This window comes from Amblyomma americanum, chromosome 1 (genome assembly GCF_052857255.1).
Source record: "Amblyomma americanum isolate KBUSLIRL-KWMA chromosome 1, ASM5285725v1, whole genome shotgun sequence".
In the NCBI taxonomy this organism is placed as follows: Eukaryota; Metazoa; Arthropoda; class Arachnida; order Ixodida; family Ixodidae; genus Amblyomma; species Amblyomma americanum.
Window position 1 is genome coordinate 195,519,472 of NC_135497.1, and position 20,162 is coordinate 195,539,633.

The 20,162-nt window shown below is 43.5% G+C and overlaps 1 protein-coding gene and 1 long non-coding RNA gene across 2 annotated transcripts in view; one reads left to right on the forward strand and one right to left on the reverse strand.

Moving 5' to 3' along the window:
• LOC144114453 (serine/threonine-protein kinase 31-like) overlaps nt 1-20,162 on the reverse strand; it is a 152,922-nt gene that overhangs the window by 33,615 nt on the left and 99,145 nt on the right. Inside the window, exons 17-20 of the mRNA XM_077648197.1 lie at nt 16,192-16,284; nt 15,219-15,299; nt 7,731-7,838; nt 2,219-2,332 (exon numbers count right to left, since the gene is read on the reverse strand). Coding sequence (XP_077504323.1) covers nt 2,219-2,332; nt 7,731-7,838; nt 15,219-15,299; nt 16,192-16,284 — 396 coding nt within the window. The remainder of the gene's footprint in view (nt 1-2,218; nt 2,333-7,730; nt 7,839-15,218; nt 15,300-16,191; nt 16,285-20,162) is intronic.
• On the forward strand, nt 19,242-20,063 carry LOC144114455 (uncharacterized). The gene is made up of 2 exons (XR_013311041.1): nt 19,242-19,534; nt 19,925-20,063. It is a non-coding gene; the product is annotated as an uncharacterized LOC144114455 (long non-coding RNA).

Sequence of the window (20,162 nt, forward strand, 5' to 3'; positions counted from 1 at the left end):
TTTGCTTGCGCTTACCCCTGTACGGGCGCGCAGTCCGGCTCTTGCGGAGGCGAAAGTCACGCTTCTTCTCGTTGTTCATCGTCGAAAACTTCCGATAATGCAAACAAATGCTCGGTAGCCGTGCTAGGCGATGCAACGCGAGCGGATACGAAAGTGCGGGGGTGGCTCCACTACACGGCGACAGCCAATGGCGGCCTCGGGTTCGTGTCACGTGACAACAGGAGCGCTCAGCAGACGCGGGAAAAAAGCGTTTTCTTTATATTTTCTCGTGAAAATACGAAACTGACGGAGGTGCCAGTCGAAAGAAGAAGGCTTAGCCTAATTTTTGCAAGTGGTCGCAATGGTGGCCGGCGCCGCTGCCATGAGCGGCGGCAGCTCAAAGATGGCCGAAATTGGGCAGCACGCGCGACTTTTTCGGTCACCGCGGGTCATTTAGACACATTTTTAACGAACTTCTCGTACAAATCTTACTTTCATATTTTGCTGCATGAAAGTAGGATGTTCAAAGATGATAAAACAAGCGAAAACAGAAAATTGAAAATTTTCAAAATAATGCCGATTTTTCGACCCGCGTCTCCCCTTATGTGTCGCTATGGTGGAGCAATTGCCGACAGCAACTGCAAGGCTAATCCCACCGGTAGTTTACAACCACTCAACTCAACTCAACTCCTTGAGCTATCACTGTTGTAATGTTGTGTATGAGGTCGCCAAGCAGCGGAAAGTTTACATTTCTAGAGTTAAGCCCTGTAAGCACACTTAGCGAGTGTGTAAATAAACAATACTGTTTGTGAGGTTACCAGTTACTACTTTTTCTACTATGCACACCCCCCCTGATATTTATGCGCATGTGCACAAAATGAGAGGTGCTATCACGCGGCTCCGGCGCAGTGTCAGACTTGGCTACTGTGCCAGTGCATCTGCCACAAGTATGACCGGCGGGACGCGCGCTGGCGGCTACGGCGCGCCAGCTGTGACGTCATTACTCCTCGCGCATGCGCAGCCCGGCTCTCCAGGAGTCACGCGAAACTGCCCAACCTCAGCCAGTGTAGCTCACGCTACAAAAGGAGGATTTCATGTAATCAGTTTTGCACTCAAATTTCACTAATCTTGTTTTCGTGGTCCCTTCCGGCCAACATGTAATGGGGGGTTGATTATATTTATGCCACTCGAATTTTGTCAAATTACAATACATGGAGTGTATCAGCTTCAGCCTACATTTTTCCACCTTTCCATCAATAGTTTGTTCGATAGCATTTTGCATGTGAGTGACGTTGCATGACGTTCTTATTTATCTAGATAGTGCTGGTGAGGGTGCCATATGCCACTAGTGATTCTACTGTACAATGAACTAGGTTAAAACTACAAAGCCTCTTTGCTAGAGAGAAAATCCCCAACTTGCCTGGGAATAATTAGCACACTTTATGAATCCTGTATTTGTTTAAATGCTTGTGCTGAAAAATGATCTCCAAACCATGAAGGACATTTCACTTGATTTAAAACCATTTATGACAGCTATTTATAAAACCATACCATTGCAATCACTTTATGGAAAACACTAGCCGACTCAAGAAGTTCTCAAAACTAGCTTCCACAGAACGCTTGGGCTCCTTAGAGTGTTTTTTAACCCCTCATCTTTCCCTTACTGACTTGCCATGGCTAACCATGTTATAATTATTCATAGCCAACTGCTTCACTCTGCAGCCAGTCATTACTAATTGAATTTGAGCAGCTTCTAAGGAGCCACATCTCCTTGCTCTATTTCGCACGTATGTCGGGCAGAAAGGGATGGGAGCCAAGATACACGGGGTTCCTCAGCACCTATTAAAAGATCGAGTTCCCTGAAGCTAGAATGCTTGAGAACCTCTGGCCTTATACTTTAATGACTCATGATGATGTGCTCTGCTGCTGAGCATGCTATAGCAAGCTACATGCACAGGAGCACTTCTAACTCCAAGGACAGTTATGTACCAAGACTCAGCATAATCAGATTGGAGCAGTAATGACCCAGGGCCTTCCATCAATATGTCCCAACTCTCAAAGCCCACAGCATTCCTTGAAGACTTGAAACACATGTATACACTATCATATTATATTTGTAAATCAGAATTAAGTGTCTTAAACAAAGATATCTGACGTAAAGAGCTGCAGCATAACTGCCATTCTGCAGATGCATCTACGAGACAAGAAAGACAATCTGACAGCACAGCTGTGCACTCACCTTGGACTGAAAAACTGCTTTTATGCGAATGAGATGAGGGCTGGAGACAAGGTTGTAATCACTTGCTTTCACCAAGAGCTTATCAAGGTCTTCGGGTCTGTCCAAGGCATACTCCTGTAAGCACATAACAAAAATACTTATACACAACGATACCCCAAAAATGTGGTACGACTTTACATGCTCCAAGCCTTAGAATGAAAACGAAAACTCAAATCTGAAACAAATGAAGAGAGATTGAACAAGCAAGGATAGCATTATTCACAGAAAAAGAAAGACTATTAAAAGCGCAAATGCAGTTTCAAAGCAAAAGTGCATTATCCCTCAACCTATGTGCCTCACATGCTTCAAGAGCTGGCAAACAGAAAATGGTGGCCCCACATACCATATTTTTGACAGCTGAAGACATGCACACACCTTGCGCCTTATGAAAGGTTAAAACAGGGGTCTCAAACTCATATTGCTATGTGGGCAGCATTGAGAAAATTTCGTCTCCCCAGGTCCAGAAGCCGGAAAATAACAAAAAGAGGGGGAGAGGATTCAATCACAATGGCATTTTTTTGTTTTTTTTTTTTGGGTGGGGGGGGGGGGGGGGGGGGGGGGAATGTGAAGAGCGTCAATCCTGCGGTGTGTTAAAAAATGGCCTCATCAGATAAATGGCCTCAGCAAGAATAAGTTGAATTGCAGGAATTACCCTTCAGTTCGAAGCATGCTGCTGGCTTTACATTTGACAACGCTTAGTAGCGACAAGGGATGCAATATCTCGCGTTAGGTCTTATGCGGAGACGATTCGCATGGTGGCGCTGAGGTCGTCATCCATCATCCTTGAACAAATCTGTTCACTTTCAGTACAGAGAACAAATGCTCACACAAGTATGTGCTCCTGAACATGACAATGATCCTTATTGCTTGGAAAAATTATTTTATTTAAAAAAGTGAAAAACTCTAGGGCATTTATATCTTCCAACATCTGTCGTAATGTGGTGCTTGCTTGAAGTTCAATAAGCTCCATTTACAACTCGGGCTCAACATCGTCGACTCGCACAGCGAAGGGTACAGAGAAAACTTCAACTGTTCAGAGAGGCTCTGAATGTCTTGAAACCAAATTTTGAATTCTTCTTCGAGATTGTGGAGCAAATCAGCGAAAGCATCACAAGATTCTTGGCCAATGTGTCCTAATGACTTGAGAGCCGGAAAGTGGTCCAGCTTATTCACTTTTATCTGGTGCTGCCAATTTCACCTTCAATGTAAAAAAGTCCTTGCTCATTTTCGTTAGTTTGTTTTTTCCTGAAGTATTACGTTCAAGATGTTCAGGTGATCACATATGTCTGTGAGAAATGCAAGGGAACAAAGCCACTTCTCATTTGGCCACACAGCAATTGGCTTATTTTTCTCCTTCAAGAAGCTCTCTTATTTCCTCTCCAAGGTAAAAAAAATCTCCCCAGCACTTTTCCACGGTTCAACCAGCGCACATCCCAAGTAGTATAGATCTCGTTATGATTGCATTCTTCCTCTTGTAATAGAGAGGTGAACTGACGCCGTGGCTGAGCGCTCTTGAACGAATGAAGTTCACTGCGCCGATTGTAATGTCCATGACAGATTTCCTATTCAGTGTTTTGCTGCATAGTGCTTCTTGTTATAAGATGCAGTGCACCAACACAAACTGTTCAGTGGCTCCGAGTCCTTCAAGCTTCGTTCACAAACGTCCTACAAGACAGCTCCTGCTTCCGACCATTGATGGAGCACCGTCGGTTGCCGCACACATCACCCGCTTCCACTGCAAGCCGGTGTGTTCAATAACTCCTTCAAGCACCAAAATTTGGACTGGTGCCTTTCTTTGGGACAATGTCCAGTAGTTCTTCTGTCACACTGAGACTGGCCTATGCCCCTGATAAAGATGGCACACTAGGCGTTATCTGTAATGTCAGTCCTTTCATCAATGGCGAGAAAAAAGGTTTCGATATCCCACCATTGGCTCATTAAGGCGTTCTCAATGTTTTGGCCCATCTCAGCAATTCTCTCGGCAACCGTATTGGGTGAAAAGCTTATCTTTTCGAATTCCTTTTTCATGCTGGGACAGCTACTGCCTGCGGCTTCAAGCAAGCAGTTTTTCCCCCAAAAAGCTTTTGCAGTTTTGCAATTAGATAGGCAATAATGAAGCTTGCTCTCACAGTTTCTTCTGCTGTGTTGGCAGGAGTATGGAAAAATTCTTGCAGTTTTCTGAGTGACGCCTTCAGAAATAAAAAATCACACAGCTCTTCTGGCCTACTCACATAGGCATGCTTTGCGTGAAATCTGAGGTGTGCCCTCAGCGTCTTCAGATCTTTCATTTGTTGCTTGTAATAGCCTTTCTCGTCTTCAGAATGCAATTTCACTGAATGAACAAAACAGCATTGTAGCTCCAGTGCTTCGGGAGTTGGGTAATGGGTCAATTCACGGATTACCTGTGCTGTGGCTACAGAGAAGTACATTGTCCGTGCCTTTTATTACAACCTCAATACTTTCGCCTCAAATAAGATTAAAGTGACTCACAGCCAGGAATAAAGGGAAAGGTAGGAAGTTACTACCTCTCAATTCCCACTGTGGCACAGAAATTATCCAATCCCAGACAACTTTCTGTGTTCTGCAATGAAGACTACGGAGGAAAGGGAAGGAGGCGGGCCTTTGTCCCTGTGCTGTGGGGAGTAGGTTCGTTGTTTGAACCCACTCCCATGTGAACCCACTGTTACGTGACACGCTCCACTGTCATGTCTAGTGACCCGCGATACATTAGACTCATCTACACTCTGTCATGCCTAGTGATCTCTACACCTTGTTCAACAACAGCACTAGCCGCCCCATCTCCCCTGCCTCTCAACAAGCGAGCCGCTACAGCCTTGGCAAGCCACGGCACCGCTTTCTCTCCTTTCACTCAGGCCTTCCTGCCTGCCCACAACGCCGTGCTTCTCAAGTCTTCCCTTTCCTCCCTGTCCTCCTCGCTACACCAGCTGTGGCTAGACCAGCTTCCCCTCTCCTCCCCGACGGCACGCTCCGCTTGGCCGGTGCCATAGCAACCAGGTGCGCTCGTTCCCGGCTTTCACTCCCTCCGATCGACAGAAAAATGCATGCGCTACAGCTGTTGTTACACCCCCAAATGACTTTTACTGAATGGCTTGTATAAAGCAATGACAATTCGCTGTAAAAACGATCACCACAACCTTATACAGTGCTTTGCTCAACTGCCTGACGTCCGCTTTGAAAGCAATGCAGCCGCACCGGCATTGGTGGCACTGAATGCTGCACTCCAGTGGTGCTGCCTGGCCATTGCAGGTTGCCTATTCGCTTTGAATTTGCTTTGAACCAGAGAATGAACATTTGGTCAAGTCTACAAATGCGGCAACTGAGCTACAATGCAAGCGAAGCCATCCCTTTCATGCTCCATCATGTGCTTGAATCGAAAGTGCTGGCCGTGTTGTGGCTCCAAATGCAGCGTTCATGAATACATGCAGCGTTCATGAGTACATGCAGCGTTCATGGCTACATGTAGCCCAGTTAGCCCCCAAGTGCTGGTTTCGTTAGACTGCAAGCCCTTTGGTGGGCCCAAACACTGCAGCAAAAACTGAAGACGTGGAAACAAAACCATGTCAACTAGGCCACGTATTTGGCATGGCTTTGTTTTCCCCTGCGCATGGCCCATGCTGTGTGCTGTGCAGTTGTGTGGGCTGGCTTCAAGGTTTGTGTTTCTGTCACAAGTATAGTTTCTGTCCTTTATGGCCAAAGATAAGCAGTTTCTAGATTGTGAGGGATGGAAGCGGTCGGAGGGAAACTGCAGCAGCACGCTTCCTGTTTCCATGTGCACCGCGTCTCTTTTTGCAGTGATAGAAAATGAGTCGATTGCTAGTGCCTGTTGTCTTTTGTTGCAAGCATGTTCACAGCCCAGCCATAGCCTTTGATTACACCACAGCACGCTGGAGTGACGTGCCACATGGTGCTGCACATCGTTTCCCAACTTGTGAGCACACCACAGTGGTTCTTGATGGACATCAGCGAATAGCTTTTTTTACAATACTGAACATTAACATACCTGCTGTTTTTCTGCCGTGTGCTGGCTGCAGCTATTATGAGGAAATGGAAGTTTACTGATGTGACAAGAGTGAGTCACTAACTACAGGGTGCCGTTTAGATATGCTACGACGTTTTGCCGCAAGTTGTTATTCGAATACAGTAGCCGACTGATAATACAGACTCCAATAATTTGGATTTCGATGACGCACCGTCAGTCACCCCATGGAAGCGCATACATATTCGCAACAGATATTTCGGACTTTACAAGTCCGAAAGTTCGATTTTTTTGGATAATTTCAGTTGCCTGCGGACCAAAATCGGCCATCTTATCGGCTTTTCGCCGGTGCAAAAGGCACCATCTAGCATTGAGGTGGATATACTCTGCAGTCGGATTGGCTTTCAGTACCTCATTTTTGCCAGTAGAGGTACCTGCGAACTCTGCCACCAGTCAACTTGCTTTTGTCGCCAACATTGTCGCGGGCAGTTATACTTGTCTCATACGTTTGCCATTCGCCGTTTGATAATGAAAATTGGTTTTTTGGGGAAAGGAAATGGCACAGTATCTATCTCATATAGGGGCTGACTCATGAACCATGCCGTAAGGGAAGGGATAAAGGAGGGACTGAGAGAAGAAAGGAAGAAAGAGGTGCCGTAGTGGAGGGCTCCGGAATAATTTTGACCAAATGGGGATCTTTAACCTGCACTGACATTCACAGCACACGGGTGCCTTTGTGTTTCGCCTCCATCGAAACGCAGCTGCCGCGGTCGGGTTCGAGCTCGGGTACATTCTTCACTTGGGTTTCTCCGACCGCGTCGACCGAGTGACACTCAGTCTTCACGAAGTTACAATCGTTCTCTGTTTTGTGACTACATCCAGCGGTTCCAACATTTTGAATGAAAAGTGCCTTGTCCTTGTGTGTGTTTGATGAGCGGTGTGGGGCACACTCGGGTTGTGAACAACATGCCCCACTGGTGCTGCCGGGTTCGTCATAGAAGCGTGAGAAGTATTCAACTGAACGCCGTGACCTTGCTGCTTAACGTGTACAGCGTAAGCACAACTTTGGCGAAAATCGTCGCCAGCAAGAGAGATTTTCCGCAAGGTAAAATCGGTGACTTTTTTAAGCCGATTTCATCTCATTAAAGCGATTTTTTTGTACTTCACGAATTTTTTCGATCATTTTTCGGGTCCCTTAGAGTTCGAAAAATCAGTCGGTGACTGTAGCAAAAATGCAGTGCCACTCGAATCAAATAGTAAATGCTATTCACAAACTAAGTGAAATTTCGAATACTTGCATACCCGTGCTATCTATAAAGTTCAAGAACCACTGGTTTACAGCACATTTTTTTCAAGTTACGATTATAAAGAGCAGCACCAAGAGTTATGAAGGAAACACCTGCCCGGGGAAAGCACATTGCTCATCGAAAAAAAAAAAAAGGCCGAAATAGTGAAAATGCATATCGCAGGACATACTGCAATGATCATATCGTCGTTTGCAAAAGTTGTCTTCAATACACATCCGGACTTCTTAACAGAGAATGCATACAGATCCCAGTCTGGTTTCAGCAGGCAATTGTACTTCTGAAATGAAACAGAAATGGGTAAAAATAATGACATTAGGGACTAAAAGAATTAAACATGCCACTTCCATGACACCGCACAAAAAAAGTTGGAAGGCTTCACACTCATCACGTGGCACACTTGGTTTTGCTTTCAATGAATGAACCTGATCAAATGTAGCCTATTGACCAATTTCCAATTTCTTTCTGTTTGACACTTTTTCAGACATCTACAAGGTGCTTCATCCAAGACTGTTAGTAATTTTTAAAAACAATTTTTTTAAATAAAGGCTGTTGTCTTCAGTAAAGTATTGTAACTGGTTGTGGCCACCAGAAGACAACTCAGAATTTTTAATAATGATAGCAATTAAGAAGACCATTTCCTCAGTGTGATACCTCAACAGAAGCTCCATCTAAATTAACTGTCGGTGGCCTGATTATCACGTACTGCAGATCATGGTGCACGCTTTCCATGCTTCTGAAGAATGTGCCGACACACTTCAAGAGTGCTGAAAATGGGGTCGACCACTCAATTCAATATGGTGAGTACGCATGCTTCATTCATTCAAAGTGCGTCTGGAAGTCAGACAACATGGTAGCACAAAAGCACATTCACATGGTTTTTTTTCATATTTCTGACACTTTCTTTAAATGCTGGAAAACAGGACCGTGTAGGACATACTGCCCAGCTAATAAATCGGATTGGTTGTTCTTTAACCCCCTCTGTAACTTAACAATATGCACTAGGCCCAAAAGTGAATACTAAAAATTTTGCACAATTAACCTTAGCTAATTGATTAATTAAAAGGAATTTTTAAGGTACTCTGAGGAGTGCCACATGATGGGAAATAATATGACGTTGATTTCACCAAGCTGTGATGCACCACTTTTTTTAAATCCTGTTCTCAAATTACGTGAAACACCCTGTATATGAACAGACATTGTATTGTCTCTTTCTTTACCTGTGTCGCCAAGAAGGAAATTTCCTGTTCCCGCACTATTCCCGTTCATGATGCAATTACAGTAGAACCCCATGTAGTAAATTCACTTATCGCAAAAACATGGATATAGTAAAGTAAAACTGCGGTCCCATTTTGTCTTCCACAGAAAATTGCACATTTTTTGTTCGTTTTGTAAAGAAACATTTAACAGTGAAACAGTTATAGTAAAGAGCATTTAGCAACTGCGATGCACCTCCCGCAGAATAATAACGTTTCAGCACGTGCGCAGTCTAGGACATACCAGAGCTATGGATATGTAACACTGTAACTTCAAGGTCAACAGTTCCAAGGTAAATAGATGTCACAGACGACTTGCATTTTTCCCGACCTAGAGGGGGCACGCACCTCAACTGATCCAATATGGCGGCATTATGGAGGATTGCACATGGAGTCGACCTATGTAGAATTGCGCTTGTTATAAAATTTTACGGAAAACTCGTGCTTGTTTGTCGATAGTGGCAACTTTGTGCAAGACAAACAGTCTCTTTCTTGACGGTGCAAAAGAAATAAGCTAGGCAAGGGGAAAAAGGGGCATTTGAAAACGGTTTGCAAGGGAAAGCAGAATGGTAACCGCGATTAATATGCACTAAGGAGACAATTTAATATCCACGACATCAAGTTGAAGACTTTTACACAATGGGCGAATTACAAATGCAGAAGGTCAGGTAAGCAAGGCTCAGAAATTGCTATTTTTGATGCTACTTTAAGAAAACAAGCTAGAAAAGTTTGCCAGTCACTGTCACTTGAGTTTCACTCGTAAAGTTCTGCCCTTTTGCACTCTTCTACGCTCATAAATTTATAAACTATGTGCTACTTTAAGCATGAACATGAACACATACTTATAATCGTGTGTACAGGTGGAAGGCGAGAACAATCAGAATCAGGTCGCCTTTTCCCACGCACTGTCTCCTCGGAGCAATAAAACTGCACCTTGTGCTTCCAGTTTATTTGTACGTAGTAATGGAGGACATGCAATGAATGTAAGGCCATTATTAATAAGCTAAGGTGCTCTTCAATCCTGCCATGCTATGATACAATTCTTTTCATCCGATTCTATTCTATTCTTGTCGTCCGCTTCTGTTTCTGACTGGTTCCAACAACAGGGATGGCACAGACACTTAAAGTTTAAAAAGAATCTGAAAGAAGTGGAATTTCAATGAAATCATTATATCCCCCTCCCACTAGTCTCCATGGAGAATAAAGCACCACATCAGAATACATTCATGCCATAAGAATGCCTGCAATTACAGAGACAGTCTTGCACAGAAATCTTTTCAGTTGAAATGTGTTCATTAGTCATGTGTGCTTAATGATGTTTCTTAACAAACAGGTCTGTGTATTTACACAGACCCTTCTAGTCCAGGGTAATTTATATATATTTATAAATACAAGCTGTGCACATGATAAAAACTGTGCTGTCATGGTCATGTAAGTCTTCCCTGACAGCATGCAAAACAACTGTTCCCTAGCCTTCTGTGCATTGCTGGTTTCAGAAAGCTCACACAGTGACGCTTAGCAGTTCTTCTATCTTGTTAGTGTGCAAACAAACATCCATGTAGCACACTCCTCAAGATATGTTTCCACTACCGAACTCCAACATCAATGCCTAAATACTCCAGAGAAACACTCAGGCAATGGAGAAGACAATGTGGTTCCATGTGCTCCGATCCTTTTCGGACTACATTGCGGAGAACCCGCAGCGTGGTGTCGAATTCACGCAAATTGCCAATTACATAGCACTCTTTGACTTCACCACTAGGTCTGTGAGTTGCGAAGAAAAGCAAGCTTTGGAAGGCCTTGGGGCTATAAGGCAAAACGCAGAACGTGCATGAAAAAAAAAAAAAGAAAGAATTTAGCATGGTTATGCAAAATGCGAATTAGGTGTGCTCGCACACTGGTTTTCGCTCTGATTTCGGTTCGAGGTACAGTTTAGGAGGCCCAGGCTATAGCGGTGTGTTCTGGATCCATTGCACATGAATGGAAGTTGACGAACACGACAACATCTAAAACATAGCGCGAGAGACTAGAAGGTAAACACGCAGACTATTTGGCTGCGATGATGATGTAGTGGTCAAATGCAGTGGCCAGCGAAGCTGATCTGTTTGCGCTGCTGTGAGTTCAAAACCCACTCACGTCCATAGACTGTTTTGCCATAAAGTGCTTGCATACTTTGCTATAAAGCCTGCTGGCAGGTTGCTCGCAACCTGGTGGGCACGTTGCCACCTGCCTAGAGGCTTTGGACTGACAAACATCAGCGAAATCTGAGATTAGGAGTTTTAGTGCTAGTACACTAAAAATTAAAAAAAAATTGGCTGTGAACAATAAAAAAAAAAGAAGGCAGCATGGGCAACTGAGAAAAAAGGAAGGCAGTAAAATTGCTGCAAGAAGCAGGGAACGAAAGTAAAGAAGCTAACGGAAGCAGCACTGGGCAGCGCAAAGCACGAGCAATGGCGAGCTGCAAACCTCACAATAAATGAGCAGCCTAAACGTAATAGTTAGAAATTTAATTATTAGATCCTAGTTAATTAACTTGGTAATAAACATGCATAAGCTGTTTTCTGGTGGCCACCACCGATGCACAATAATGTAACGAAAAAACTCTAACTCACAATACCCATTTTTAAAAATTACTAACAGCCCTAGGAGAAACACTTTGTTATCCGTTCCATAATCAGCTTCAGACATGTGCTCTCAGAAACGGCTGCAGTTTTGTTTATGAAGCAAAGATGCAATAATTTATGTTCCTTTGTAGTTACAGGATCATGAAAGGCAGAATTGAGTGCCACCACAATCCACTGCCACTTCCAGATATAGGGAGAAGAGGAGAGAGAAGGGGGACACTATTTGTGTTTATGGTGCATCAGCATTTAGTTTTGTTAGTTTCTGTGATAAGATGGCTTTGTTTATAGGGGTTTAACATCCCAGAACGACTCAGGCTACTAGGGACATCGTAGTGAAGGGCTCCGGAAATTTCGACCACCTGGGGTTCTTTAACGTGCAGTGACATCATACACTACATAAGTCCTTAGAATCTCGCCTTCATCAAAATGGGATCGCCGCTGCCGGGATTGAACCCATGTCTTTCGGGTCAGCAGCCGAGCATCATAATCACTAAGCCACCCCGGCGGCTGGTTGCTGTGATAACGAGTGCCAGCAGAATCAAAGACATGATTTAATCATTGGAAGGTGACAATGGGTACCCCTCTGCATGTGTTATTTTGAAGACACTGTGTGCATCTGAAACACAGCTGTGCAAAATTTCAAGAAGTTCATTACAGTTCAGGTTCTGTTCCTGCGGTGAAAACGTGATGCTTGTCACAAGTGTGCTGTTGCAGAACCGTCACCCTAGTGACCATTGCATTCTTCTTCTATGTGTAACAGCTCCTTAGAAAAAGCTGGCTGCTTGCAATTTAGGTGTGCCCCCACCTCAATCCTATGATCAAGGCTTTAGTTGCAAGTCAGAAGACAACAAATGGTGTTGAATACCAAATCCAATGACAATAGCTCTATCAAGTTGGTCTAAATGCAAACAGCGCTTTGGTGGAAGATTTGTTTGCCTCAAATTTAAACACCATTTTGCCGGAATCTTCACTATGGAAGTCCCAGTGAAGCTTTGGCCCAGCGGAACTCTCAAAATGGCTGGAGTCTTTTCACGGCGCTTCCCCATTTTTGCTTCAGCCAGAAAGCAATGCAAAGAGTGCATGCATCAAGATAAACAGGCCCACTGGCATTCTTAACAGTGTGCGCCAGTCATGTAGCGGTAGTCTGCCCCTGGTCAGTTAGGCCTAGTGAGAGTCAAATCATCAAGGGTTGCTTTTAATTACAGCACACATGTAAGCTAGTTGTTACAATTTCAGGAGCAGAATTTATGCCATGCGGTTCACGAGTGGTTACCAGACACTGCTTTAGGAAAGAGCAATCAGACCAATGTTATGTGCAAGTATAGTGGCAGGTTTCTGGGTGCAGAAAATGTTACACCCTGTCTGGGGTTTATTCGTAATAGAATAAGTCAAATTCTGGGCCTGATAAAAAGCAAGGGCGCATAGGGACACAGGCAGGAATACAATGATTCAACAGGATGCATGACAGAGCTGTACAAAAGTTTAAAAATTTAGCATGTTAGCATATAAAAAATTTCAGCGCATACAAATTAGACTATGACTGCAATCACACCTGAAAAAATTAAACACTGATTTAACACAACCCTATTAAGGTGTTTACCCCTGCCTTGCCAAGAATGAAATTGAAAAGATATGTTAAGAAATTACACAACCCTATTTAGGTGTTTACCCCTGCCTTGCCAAGAATAAACTTGACAAGATATGTCAAGAAATTAGTCACTTCATTCCCTTGTGTGCTTACAACACCATAGTAAAGGTGCATGGAATGGTTAGTAACAACACGCATCCTTTTGCAAAGAAGTAAGAGAGCTTTATTATGCCTGCAACAGTGATGTTGCTATTTGCACGGCTATGACACGTCAGACGTGACCTGCGACATCTGAAGGTCAGTTAAGTGTCAGTTGCTAAATATGTACCTGAAATAAAGGCTGCTCACTTTGCTCTTCTGTTATATGGATCTGGACATGATCGCATATTCACATTTGACAACCAGAGCAACCATAAAAACAGGACGTGCTGCACTTGGGAAGAAAGGAAGGGGAGAAAGGAGAAAGGAAGAGAAGACCTTAGAAAAGGATGAAAGACAGACTCAGAAAAATGCAGTCAAATGCACAAGTAAGACTATACAATGCATGTAAGAAATTTAATCAAAAAAAAAATTTTGAAGTCATTTTGAAGTGTGTTGCTATATCCCGACTGTGCAAGTAATACGTAACCAACTGCAAATTTGTCCCACTAAATAAACACATACAACATCTTTTTCACATAAGTCATAAGTAATGCAGTTTTACTGTTTTACTCCATTTTTTTAGTACAAAGTTCATAGCATTACAGTGGGGTGAGATTTTGCTCAGTGCAAAAATGGATTTTTAGATTTTGACACCTTCTGATATAGCATTTCTTTAGCTTTCAGAAAATACATTACATTTGGTATTCACAACTTCAAAAATGTTTTTTGACCTTTTTCATCATTGCCGTCGAGTGAAACGGTGGAGTATTCAGAAGCTTTATTTGCATTTTTCTGAAAACAGCATTTCTAAAAGTTTATGTACCCATTTCTCAGGAACTATGACATAAGCAAAAAAATTTTCCACAAGTTTCAATCAGTGCCTTTACATGACTGCAACAAGAATAAATAGCCTAAGTCGATTTTTATTTTATGAATAAAAAAAAACCATCCATGGGTGAAAATTTTATTGCACTGAGAAAGAAAAGAAATCATAAATCTATTTTTCGCTCGAAGTGCATAATTTTAGGCCCAGTTGTGTAGAATAATTGTTCCTATTCTCATATAAAATTTCAGGACTCTGCATCCAGTAGATTTTAAGAAAACGATACAACAGTGGAAAAAAATAAACACTACTAGACAAAATTTAGTTTTGCATTCTATTGCAAACTGCATCCATTTTGAGAATTGCTAGCTAATTTTATAGTCATAGCATTAATTATAACTACTCTACAGCAAAATTTGAGAAAAATTTCAGTCTCATACCACATTAAACCTTGTTTCTTTAAATTAAAATATCTTCCTGAAAACAGAAATGAAAAGAAATATTACACTCCTGACCACATACAATTTTCTTTTTGCTCTGACACCTCAATTTCTTCAACGTCAGTGAAATGGTGGACGATTTTAATGTATCACCTGAATATTTCTATGTTCCTAAACAGCAAGTTGCACCAAGAAGTTCCTTTTGATGTGGGCTCATGCGAGTTTGGAATATGGTATCAACAAAAAAAAAAAAAGAGACCGTCCTCAAATTTCCGAAGAAATGTTTCCAGGAGTGTTGTAGGATGCACAGTGTGTTTCCACCATTCCTCGAACCAACATGCTTGCCCAGTTGATTTCACTAGGTGCACAGGTATACTCATTGAAATTAGCATGTTATTGCTATAATACCTTTGCATGCTTCTTGAAACCAAACAGTTTCTCTAAATTTCAGCAATGCTGCAATTTTCTACACCTCCGGTTTGGTTTGGTTTACGGGGTTTAACGTCCCAAAACGACTCGGGCTATGAGGGACGCCGTAGCCGTAGTGAAGGGCTCCGGAAATTTCAACCACCTGGGGTTCTGTAACGTGCACTGACATCGCACAGTACACGAAACTCTAGAATTTCGCCTCCATCGAAATTCGACCGCCGCGGCCGGGATCAAACCCCCGTCATTCGGGTCAGCAGCCGAGCACCATAACCACTGTGCCACTGCGGCGGCTTTTTTTTTTCTACACCTCAAAGCATAGCTGCGTAAAAAAAGAAAAAGAAAGCTATCCAAATTTTCACCTGGTGAAGCGGAAAATCCAATTCAGGGTACAGGACTGCCAATTCTGGAAAGCGGCGATTGTGCGCCTGACATAACTCCACCTGCAAAGCAAGGGGGACCAGCAGAGTAATAACAAAATTACCAATCGTGACATATGCCCAGGTTTGGGGGAGCATTTTTAGCACAGCAGCAGGAACACATTTCAACAATCAGAGTGGGAAGTCTACTTCCAAATTGACTGGAGTCTTCCAAATTGACTGCACTTGTTTTCGCTTATTGGGAACACCTTGCCGAGTCTGTGCGAGAGGAACAGGGAAGTTGTGCTTACTGACGTCCCCCAAAGAAGCTCTTCTAAGAAAACCTTCCAGTCACTCTGCAGTTTGTTTTTCCCATTATTCTGACTTGCTGTCCCCAGTCGACCACTCATAGTGACCGGCAGGAGAGGTGTTTCAGTGCAAGGACATGTGCAGGAAATGGTTGGGGCAACTGTGACTGAGCTGAGCAGCAGCGTCACTGGCATTTCCTCCTAGTACCATGGCCTCTGCCACACAAGCCCTCGAAATATTTTGGCGGGTGATTGCATACACCTGGCATGCTTGTGCAAATCGTATCCTGAAAAGCATTTTACAGCCTGCCTGTGTGGGCACAGTCACACTGGAGCCAGGAGGGCCTGACATGGCCCGTTCTTGAGTGGGTCAAGTGTTTCAACTATCAACCTCATTTTCACACAACTGCGCTGGATTCTGTGCATCTTCACAGATTCAAAGCAATGCTGCAGATCACTGATCGGCATTTCCCACTAAACAAGGAAACCTAATAGAAGGATTACTTTGCTGCTAAGCTGTTCCAAGCAGGTGACAATACATGGTCAAAATATGATGACTTCACAAGTTACCACAAAAAGTAATATTTCACAGCAGCTTCTGTAAAAATAAGCTTCAGTAAAATTTGGCTGATTTCAATTTTTATTTCTAAAAATCACACAATACTTGCCATGAGCAGCTCCTGCTCTATGTAAGAAGCCAGAATCCTGCCACGTATGGCATTTATGTCTGCTGCGACCTTGGCTGCTACCTCCTGATCTTCCTGAAACCATTACATAAAAAAAAAAATCATTAACTTGTTTTTTGAGCAAGGTAGAGCCTTGGTCAAGTCTCAAGGCCAAAGGCTTTTCGCTTAAACTGCATAACAGAGCCATTAGGGCACTACTAAAGACCGAACGACCTTCAAATGCTAGCAGAAGGTTTCTTCTTGCGGTAGAGAAGCTTCCTGCTTGACTTGTGTTTTGAATGATCCGCTACACAGAGCATTCTAGGAACATTCATTTCGCTGTAGCTGAACGCTGTGACCTTAAGATTTTTGACCAAGACTGTACCTACACAAGTACTGAATAACTAGTTTACTAGAAGAAAGTTTTTTGTTACGACACTAAATGTGGAAGACAACACGTATAAAAGCTCTCAAACAAACAAATGGCAGCAAAAAGTGATTAATCGGTACTTAAGCAAAAAGCAAATTTAGTAAGTTTGGCAGAAACCTGATTTTCGTGGATGGTCAAAGTGATGTCTTTGCATCAGGCTGAAATGAGGATAAAAATGCCCCAAACATCTCTCCAAGCATCTATCCCCTCCTGCACATGCAGCAGAGCAACATTTCATATCACAGTGTATAATATGGCATGTTTCCTGTACCAGTGTGGTGTGTCGGTACGTATCCCCGACAGTGCGCTTACCAAGCCCTCTACCAGCTGTCTAGCTAGAGGGTTTAGACTTATCAAATCCCCCCCCCCCCCCCCCCCTAAAAGGATGTACACCACAGCTTCCTGGCTCCCGATTACAATCTACAGTCAATGGAAAGAGAAAAAGTGTGGGAGCCAGGAGCACAGTGATGGGATTGTTGGACAAAGTAGTTCTGTTGTATTTGTTCTGAAGCACTGCTCCCCCGGGGATGCCTAAAAACCTACTCTTTAAAGCTTTGCCTGCTTATGGACTGTTATCAACCGATAAGATCAATTTCTTGGTTAACGGGCTTTATCCACTACATACAAGGACACTGACGTTTGTGGCCCTAACAAGGCACGAAAAATGCTAAACCATGAGCAGGCAAAACGAAGATGCATCATATGTTCCGAAATCGATGGCTGCTGGGCCATTACACTGACCACACATTGCTTAGTGCTCCGACTCCTGTACTTCTGTCATGGCCACTTTGACTTTCTTTACAGTCAAAAGTTCTGTTCTTGTGAAGTGTTTGCTGCTTTTGCAGTTCTTTCTGTAGGTTGATTTGATTTATGGGGTTTTAACGTTCCAAACCGACTCCGGCTGTAAGGGACACCATAGATAAGGCGTCCCAGGTGAAAATCTTGAAAAACTGAAAATTCAATTGGGAGTAATTGGTTTCAACTGGGAGCAACTGGTCCCAGTTGGACGCCAACTGGTTCCAGTTGGAAGCCAACTGGTTCCACTTGGAAACTCGGAGCACAACTGGTCCCAGTTGGAGACCAAGTGGGAGGCAAATGGTCAAGTTTTCCACCAACAGGGAAACATCAACTCCCAGTCGAGAGCTAAACAGTAGGAACTGGGGATCAACTGGGAAGTAAGTGGCTCCATTTGTGGGTCAAGTGGGAAGCGAAAATCCCCCAACTGAGGGCCAGCTGGGCAGAACTCGTCGTCGGTAAAAACCAAATGGGAAGTTTTTTTACTGCTTGAAGGGACGTCGAGGAGGAAATAAATGCTGCTGCGGCTCACAAAATCGCACAGTCATTAGGCGCAGATGTGAATGTAATGCGATATTAGATGGGAGCTGGCTTATCGGCGAACATCATTCTCTACTATACAAGATGTGAGCATGCATTCGGATCGTGTGCCGAAGTGCATATGAAAATGCCCGTAGACGCTCTCCTAGCGAATAACACAACTTCCCTCAAAAACGTTGTAGCATGGGTCACAACGCGTATGCTGCGAACGTATCATGTGCCCGCATTACAGCTTACTTTTTGTTTTTATTAAGCCTGTGCTCTTTCTGTCTCAACCTGTTGTGACATAGGCGTTTCGGGCATGGTAACATATATTTGTTTATTTATAATTGCCCAACCACCCAAAACGAACTTCTATTTCGAAGACCGTGACTACCGTGACATGCCGTGACTTCAGCGGATTGGGTGCGGGGTTTCATTCTATACGTTACCCATAGAGTTTCTTACTATTAACTAGAGAGAAAGCTGCCGACCCGCCTATGGGAGTTTCCATGGAGCTTCCTCGAGACGACCTGTACCACCATGGGCGCTCTAAGCATCATGGGGCAGAGAGCTATCGACTGCAGAACCACAACTTTTGGGCAAAAGATAATGAAAAAACAAACATTGTTCGATAATTAAGACTGTCCTATCATTCAATATCCCGACTACAAATCGTAACAAACGAGCAGAAAAGCATGTAAATGCAAATTTTCCTCAAAATAAGCGATGGATTGCTCTCCTATTGGCCAAGCATTGCAGACCACAAAAGCCAATATTTTGTGCTTAACAGGCGCACTTTTAAAAGGAAATATGTTTTTGAAAAAAATGTTGTCGCTTCAACATTTTAAAAGGTTTTTCCACAGAATTTCGGAAAACAAAAACCTTTTATTGGCATCGTGTGCTGTTGCGTTTTCGCTACTACGGCTTTTGCACACTACTTTTATGCCGAAGTTGTCTGCACACGGAGCGCGCCATGGATACGGAATGGGACACCTCAGTAATGCCACTCTGTGTTCCTGAAAAAAAAACCTAGTGTCCCGCACCAAGTAGCCCATCGCCCCATGATGCTTTGCGCACCCATGGAGGTTCAGGTGCAGCGCCGCCAGCTTTCCCTCCAGTTAATAGTAAGAAACTCTATGACGCCGCCATTGCGTTGACGTTCGTAGCGTATTTTGTCAATAATAGCACAAACTATGCATGGAGATTACAGCTACGATAAAAGTAAACTGTTAAAATTTAACAATTGTTAACTTATTTTTCATGCTAGATCAAACAGCGTACTAAGTATAAAATGTTGCCAATACAAAACAAGCGTCAGTTTCGCACACACCGTCCGTGCTAAGGTAGCCACGGCGGCAATGGTCGCGCGGGTGGCATGTGCAATTTCTCATCGTGCTTCGCGGGAACGTGGTGTTTGAAGAACCTCGACACAAAATTAATTTTTCGCATACTATTGTTGGCGAGATTGTTCAACAGTTCTTTCCTTGATAGGGCTGAAGGAAGACAGTTTGCTTGCCTTTACTACTCGGCGAAGTGGACCCATCAATACCAATTAGGACTACAAGTCATTTTCACCGGCTGGAATCCTGCCCTTACCAGGTGTGTACGAAGTTCGCTCATTTAAGTGTATTTTATGCTATTTTTGTGTTTGTGATAAAAAATTCTAACGCATTTAGCGGCACGTTATATTTTTATGCTCACTCGCTGTTTTGCCAAACTCGCTGTTCATTGAAACAAAGGCTGGTGATGTATGCAACTGATCTCTGCTATACGAGACGTGGGCATGCATTCGGATCGCGTGTCGAAGTGCATGTGGAAGCAAACTCCGCTCAGCATGATTGCGTCTTAATGCTGCAAAGAGCAGCCCTGGACGCCTCATAGACTTGCGTGGGTAAAGACAGCATAAATTACTGGGCTTGTTTGTAGTTGCTGTGTGCTAATCTCTTGTTTGTCACCTATAAGAAAGAACTTATATGTTTTGTTTTGCAGCAACCCTGACCTATTGGGGTCGGCAGAAGAGTATTAATGCCACCGCAGCTGTCTTAAAACATGATAACGGGCTCAGCGAGAAGATTCAAGATTTAGTGAAGGTGCAAAGGGCAATAAACATTGATGCACTCAAAACTCATCTTCAGTGTTTTGAGCTCCCATGACGGCCATGTACGCTCGCTTACTCGAATGTATTTGAGCTGGCTAGAGTGCGTGGACAACCCGACGCTCCCGTAGA